The sequence below is a fragment of the Pteropus alecto genome, unplaced genomic scaffold, assembly GCF_000325575.1.
Source record: "Pteropus alecto unplaced genomic scaffold, ASM32557v1 scaffold105, whole genome shotgun sequence".
NCBI classification, from domain to species: Eukaryota; Metazoa; Chordata; class Mammalia; order Chiroptera; family Pteropodidae; genus Pteropus; species Pteropus alecto.
The window spans coordinates 4,624,112-4,629,312 of record NW_006436294.1 but is presented as its reverse complement, the minus strand read 5'-3'; the positions used below and the strand labels follow the sequence as shown (position 1 = coordinate 4,629,312).

General features: G+C 57.5%; 1 protein-coding gene across 1 annotated transcript in view; it reads left to right on the top strand.

Moving 5' to 3' along the window:
• Window positions 1-5,201, top strand: part of FAM135B (family with sequence similarity 135 member B) — a 98,669-nt gene that overhangs the window by 68,312 nt on the left and 25,156 nt on the right. The window contains exons 7-8 of the mRNA XM_006913020.1: window positions 1,839-1,992; window positions 4,001-4,050. Coding sequence (XP_006913082.1) covers window positions 1,839-1,992; window positions 4,001-4,050 — 204 coding nt within the window. The remainder of the gene's footprint in view (window positions 1-1,838; window positions 1,993-4,000; window positions 4,051-5,201) is intronic.

Here is a 5,201-nt window from a genome sequence, read left to right as displayed (position 1 = left end):
TTCCTTCCTTCAGACAGAGATATATACAGAAATAATTGTGGTCTAATGAGGTAGGTGCCGGGGAGCAGAGAAGAAGAAGTAGTTGGAGAAGCTGCACAGAGATGGCATTTGACCTGGACATGGTGGTGGTCTTCGGGCCGCAAGGGGACAGGCTCTTAAAAGGAGAAAAGCTCTAGAGATCTGGAGTGACACGCAGATGAGCTTGGTAATGGGGTCAGGGCTTAAGGCTGTGAATGCCATGCTAAGAAATTTGAACTTGATCTTGTAGACAGTGGGTAATGCTAACCAACTTGTTGAATGTCTCAGGTTCAAATCAGAAGGGACCTCAGAATACAAAGCCAGGTTTCATTTAAGGCCCAGGGGAACGATGGGAGCTGCCGAGGCTTCTTCCGGTGAATTCCGTGGTTCCCAGAGCCCATCTTCAGGCCGAACCCATCATCCCGCACACTTCTGGGGATGTTGGTGGCCCACAGCCATCAGCCGGGTCATACGTGTGCCTGGGGCGACCCGTTCCCATTGATGGTGAATGCGTGGGTACACTGACCTGGCTCCATCCCCAGCACAGACAGCGCTGCGGGTCCAGAGTTCTCGGAGGGTTGGCCGGGTCTCTCGTGCTGGCATCGTAGTGTGAGGCGGCCTCTCCCTCGGCCCGTCCTGCTGCCCTGCAGTGTCGCCTCCCAGAGTCCCCCCGGGACCTCCGTGCAGGCATAGTTCTGTCTCGAAGTCTCTTTGCTAGAGAACTGACCTGAGACCGTCTCAGAGGTAGGTGGTAGCAGACCTGAGCCTTCCATCCACGCTTCCTGACGCGTAGCGCCTCGTATCCTACACAAGCCAATCATCACGACGGTACGATTGGAGTGAGCATCATTACGCTCCTTGTCGTCTGCCTGCATCGCGCCGTGAGGGGCGCAGATGAAGGACAAATGACGTAGCCCTGTCCTGCCCGCACTAGACCCATCATCAGCGACCGCAGTCAGCTCACAGAAGCCAGGGGTGGAGCTCCACCGCTCCCCACCTGCCGTTTCTCCCCGCGGGACAGGCGAGGCGCTCGGCATCTCGGACGACCATTTGCCGCCTCCCCTCGTGGCCACAAGAGCCGTGGGTGGATGGGCAGGTCCTAGGTGCATGGGATTCTGCAGCTCGATACCTCCCCGTTCTGCTGCCCGAGCCTGTCCCGTGGGAGGCCCTTCTCTGTCCTTAAGACGCACGCCCTCTCCTTCGCTGCCAGGACAGCGAGGGAGTCAGAGCTGTCCTCTTCCTCCTCCTTCGTCATGTCGTGGATTCAGGCATCTTTTCCTTGTCGGACAAACCTCATCTGTGTCCTTCTGCCAGTTTAGTGTGCCCCGCAGCGGCACAGGGGACGATGGACCGCGCCTCCGACGTGGCGCGCTCACACGCAGAGCCTCTCCCGGCATGCGCGGCTGCGGGGACCGTTGTACCCCACTTCTCCGTCACTTAAACAGAGCGCCTTTCTCCTTTCCGGCAGCATGTACGACACGCCTGCCGACCGCGGGGGTGTCGCCACATTGCTATCCCGCCGTGCCAAGGAGCCCGCCTCTGTCGGTCTCCATGGCCTCTTCTCACAGGGCCAGGGGAAAGAGGCCCTAAGCGGATGCCACTCCGCTGCCACGAACCTGCGAGGTCAGCGCCATCATCGCCCTCATCATCGTCAGCTCTTATTCCCATTATTGCCGTTGTAATTTGAACGTGATAAGACAGAGCTTGGCAGAGAGGAGGAGACTCAGCCTCCCTCCCCGGGGTGCTGAGCCGCCTCCCGCGCTGTGTCGGGGCCAGGCCGTGCGTGTGACGGCTCCACCGTGGTCTCTGTTCTCCGGCAGGGGAGCTTCTACGCGTCCTCGGAGAGCTGCATGCAGCACGCTTACAAGTGGCACCGAGAGCTGTGCTTCCTGCTCTTACACGCCCACCGGGGACTGCGCGCCTACTTCCTGGTCATCATGCGGGACGTCCCAGAGCTGCCACACGTGGAGCTGGGTAAGGGGCCGGGCACAGGGCGAACGCTCATCCCAGCGGCCGACCTGCCTCTCTCGGACCGGGGTGCGAGCAGGCAGCAGACATCTGTGTCAGAGTAACAAGCCCTGTTTGCGGCCAGCTTTTCTGTAGCCTGCTCCACTCCGGCAGAGGATGCTAGCGGGATGAGCAAATGCGGGAGGGGAAGACACAGGAACCTAAGGAACACTCGCCCACTCATTCGTTCGCCCCCCAAGCATGTATTGAACACCTACTGCATACCTGGCACTACTGGTACATGGCGTTAAGTCGCGTTCAAGGGAAAGTGCTCGTCTTAACCTTAATGAAGCTTTAGTTACGGGATCGTAACTTACGAGAGTGTAAAACAGTCCTGAGAAAGAAATACGCATATGCTTTAAATCCGGGCGGTTGTAGAAACCTCTTAGTAGCCAGAACATTCGGGTTCGGGGGTGAACTGTTTCTTGCACGTCATCCCGTGTCGTGGAGACCACAGGACCTGCACCGCTCTCAGGTGGCAGAGGGTGGGGCTGAAGCTCAGACATGGGAAGTGACTGCTCAGGGCCACACAGCAGAGCCGTGGCAGGAGCGCACAGGCCCTGCAGTGCTCCCCCCTTATTTCATGCCACACTCATTTACAGCAGGTGCCGCACGGAGATTCTGCTCAAAGTCCTCTAAGGGGACCCCTTTGCCCCTAGGACAGAGGCCGGGTCCTCCGCCTGTGTTCAGGGCTAACAGCGGAAACCTGCCGGGCGCCTCGGCTTCTCTCCCTGTCCCCCTGGACTGCACCTGCTGAGATCACCTGGGTGCGGGCGGAGTCCGTGACCTTGTACGTTGCCCATTATTGCACCGAACACATCCTACGACAGCGATTCATTCGCCCCCACTAGACTTGGGTCTTTGAGAGCAGAGGTCCCCTGAGGCCCCTCGTACACAGTGCCCGGCAAGCAGGGTGAAGGGCTGGGAGCAGCGCTCTTGGCGGTGGACTGAGTTCCGGTGCCACTTTGCCAGCTGGCTCTATCAGCTCTAACATCACAGACAGGGCAGGTGCTACTCTTTGGATCGTGCAGTTCGTGGAGTTGATCTTTTTATATTCAGTGCCACTCACACAGTGGAGACATGCCCGGAATCAGCCGGTTCACGTGGCTCAGAGGGATGGTGGCAATGGTGCAGTAGCGACTGACTTCCGCTCTCGCTTTTTATCAAAAGAACTGAGTTGTTGTGGTTCATTCATTCACAACCGTATTTTTACTGAGCACCTACCGTGTGCCAGACACCAAAGACACGACCGTGATGAGTGTGACAAAAGTCCATTACGCCTGATGGGGTTCACGGGCCTGAGGACAGCCGCAGGGTGCACAGGCGTGTGCTCACGCTCACCTGGGCAGCAAGGCGTTTGTCAGAGCCCGTGCCTCAGCCAAGTGTAACCCGCTGACCGTGGCACCGTGGAGCCAGGGCGGGGTTCAAACACAGGCAGAACCGTGAGCACAGAATCACCAGTGGGCGCCTGCCCGTGAGACAGCAGGATCATAGGGTCCGCGGTCAGTGCCATGGGATGACGTGATGATCATTAATCAACGTCAGAGCCGCTGGAGCTGGCAGGCCACTCAGCTCTGCCACTCCCCTTCCCTGGGCTTCTGATCATTCGTTGGTGCGTTGGAGATACAGGTCCCTGCCCCATACGTGTCACACGTGTCACACGTATGCACGTGTGTGCGTGTACCCGCAGAAGCACGAAAGGATGTGGAATCACTCTGAGCTACACCAGGTCCTTGTCGACCTTCTTGGAGTGTCCTCACGGGGCTGTCACAGGGCTCCAGGTTCATCCTCTTTACAAACACGACCCCCTTGAAAAGTGACAAAAGATAGGAGAAGGGTCCTTGGGCGTTGGGTTTATTTCCGTGGCTTTGATCCAACTTGACACCTATGCTGCTTTCGTGCACTTGGCAACTGCTGCATTTCAGCGTGTGTCTGTCTCATTGCGTGTTGTGTTATTTTTTTTTTTTTCCCCTAGAGTCCCTCGCTGTTGAAGAAACACTGTCTCAGCTGTGCTCGGAGCTACAGGTAATTGGAGACCTGACACCTCGCGTCTGAACGGCAGCAGTTACACAGGGCAGACATGGTCACTGGCTTGATACAGGAATCAGAGATGAAAGAGAACTTGTAAACTTACTCTGGTTTGAAGAGATAATCTTATATCCCGTTACCCCAAATCATTAAGTGTCTATTAGACACCTATCGTGTGCCTCGCTCTGTGCTAGATATTTTGGAAAAACTGACCAGGTTAACAGGTTTCTGTGTCCTGGAGCTCACAGGACATTTATTTATTTGTCCAGTACTCATCCGTTTAACAAACTTTGACTACCGACTCTGTGCTTCTCACGGAGGATGATAAAGACCTTGCACCTTGCTCAGGTGACCTCAGACGTGGCAGGAGACAGGCTTCAACAATAGTGTTGGTGATGAAAACAGTAGTGAGCATTTCCCCAAATCTCATCCAGCACGTATTAAGAATATGTGCTTAACAAGCCAATACTGGGCAAATGCACGTTTTCGTCACTTACCGTCACTGGATCACGTTCACGCCCCGTCGTGCTGGCCAGTCTCCTGGGGGTGCAGAGGCCATGAGGAGGGTGAAATGAGCTCGCCCGTGCACAGAGCCTCCCCGTCCTGATGGTCCTCGCGTGCCGCAGGCGTTGGCGCTGTGGGCGCACATACCTGCGTGGTCGTGGGGCCCCAGGAGGTTGTCGGTAACTCCGTCTGTGAGGAGTGGACCCCGGGAGGAGGCTGCACTGGAGCCAAGCCCGGAGGGCGCGACGGGGCCTCGTCTTTTGTGCCAGGGCAGCCCAGGCCATGGAGGCTGGAGGCAGAGGCCGCGGTGCAAGGCTATGTGTGTGGATCAGTGAGCGGGGCTCCTGGAGACGAGGCAGCGGGGTGACCGAGCCTCTGGGGGGCCCCAGCTAACAGTGAAAGGGGCCTGTGTGCCCCCCAAGTACACAACTTGGACTAACCCCCAGGTCACAGGGAGCCGTGAAGAAGGAGGGTGACAAGCTCAGTGGGGGCTGTGTTGGTAAATGGGGGAAGAGAGTGAGTCTCTAGGCAGGAATAGCAGTTAGTCACTTACGGGACAGTGACAGCGCCAGCTGCCACATCCTGGGTGCCGGCCCTGCCCTCACGGCAGCCCTGCCAGGGCTGGGGAGGCCCGGGGTATCCCC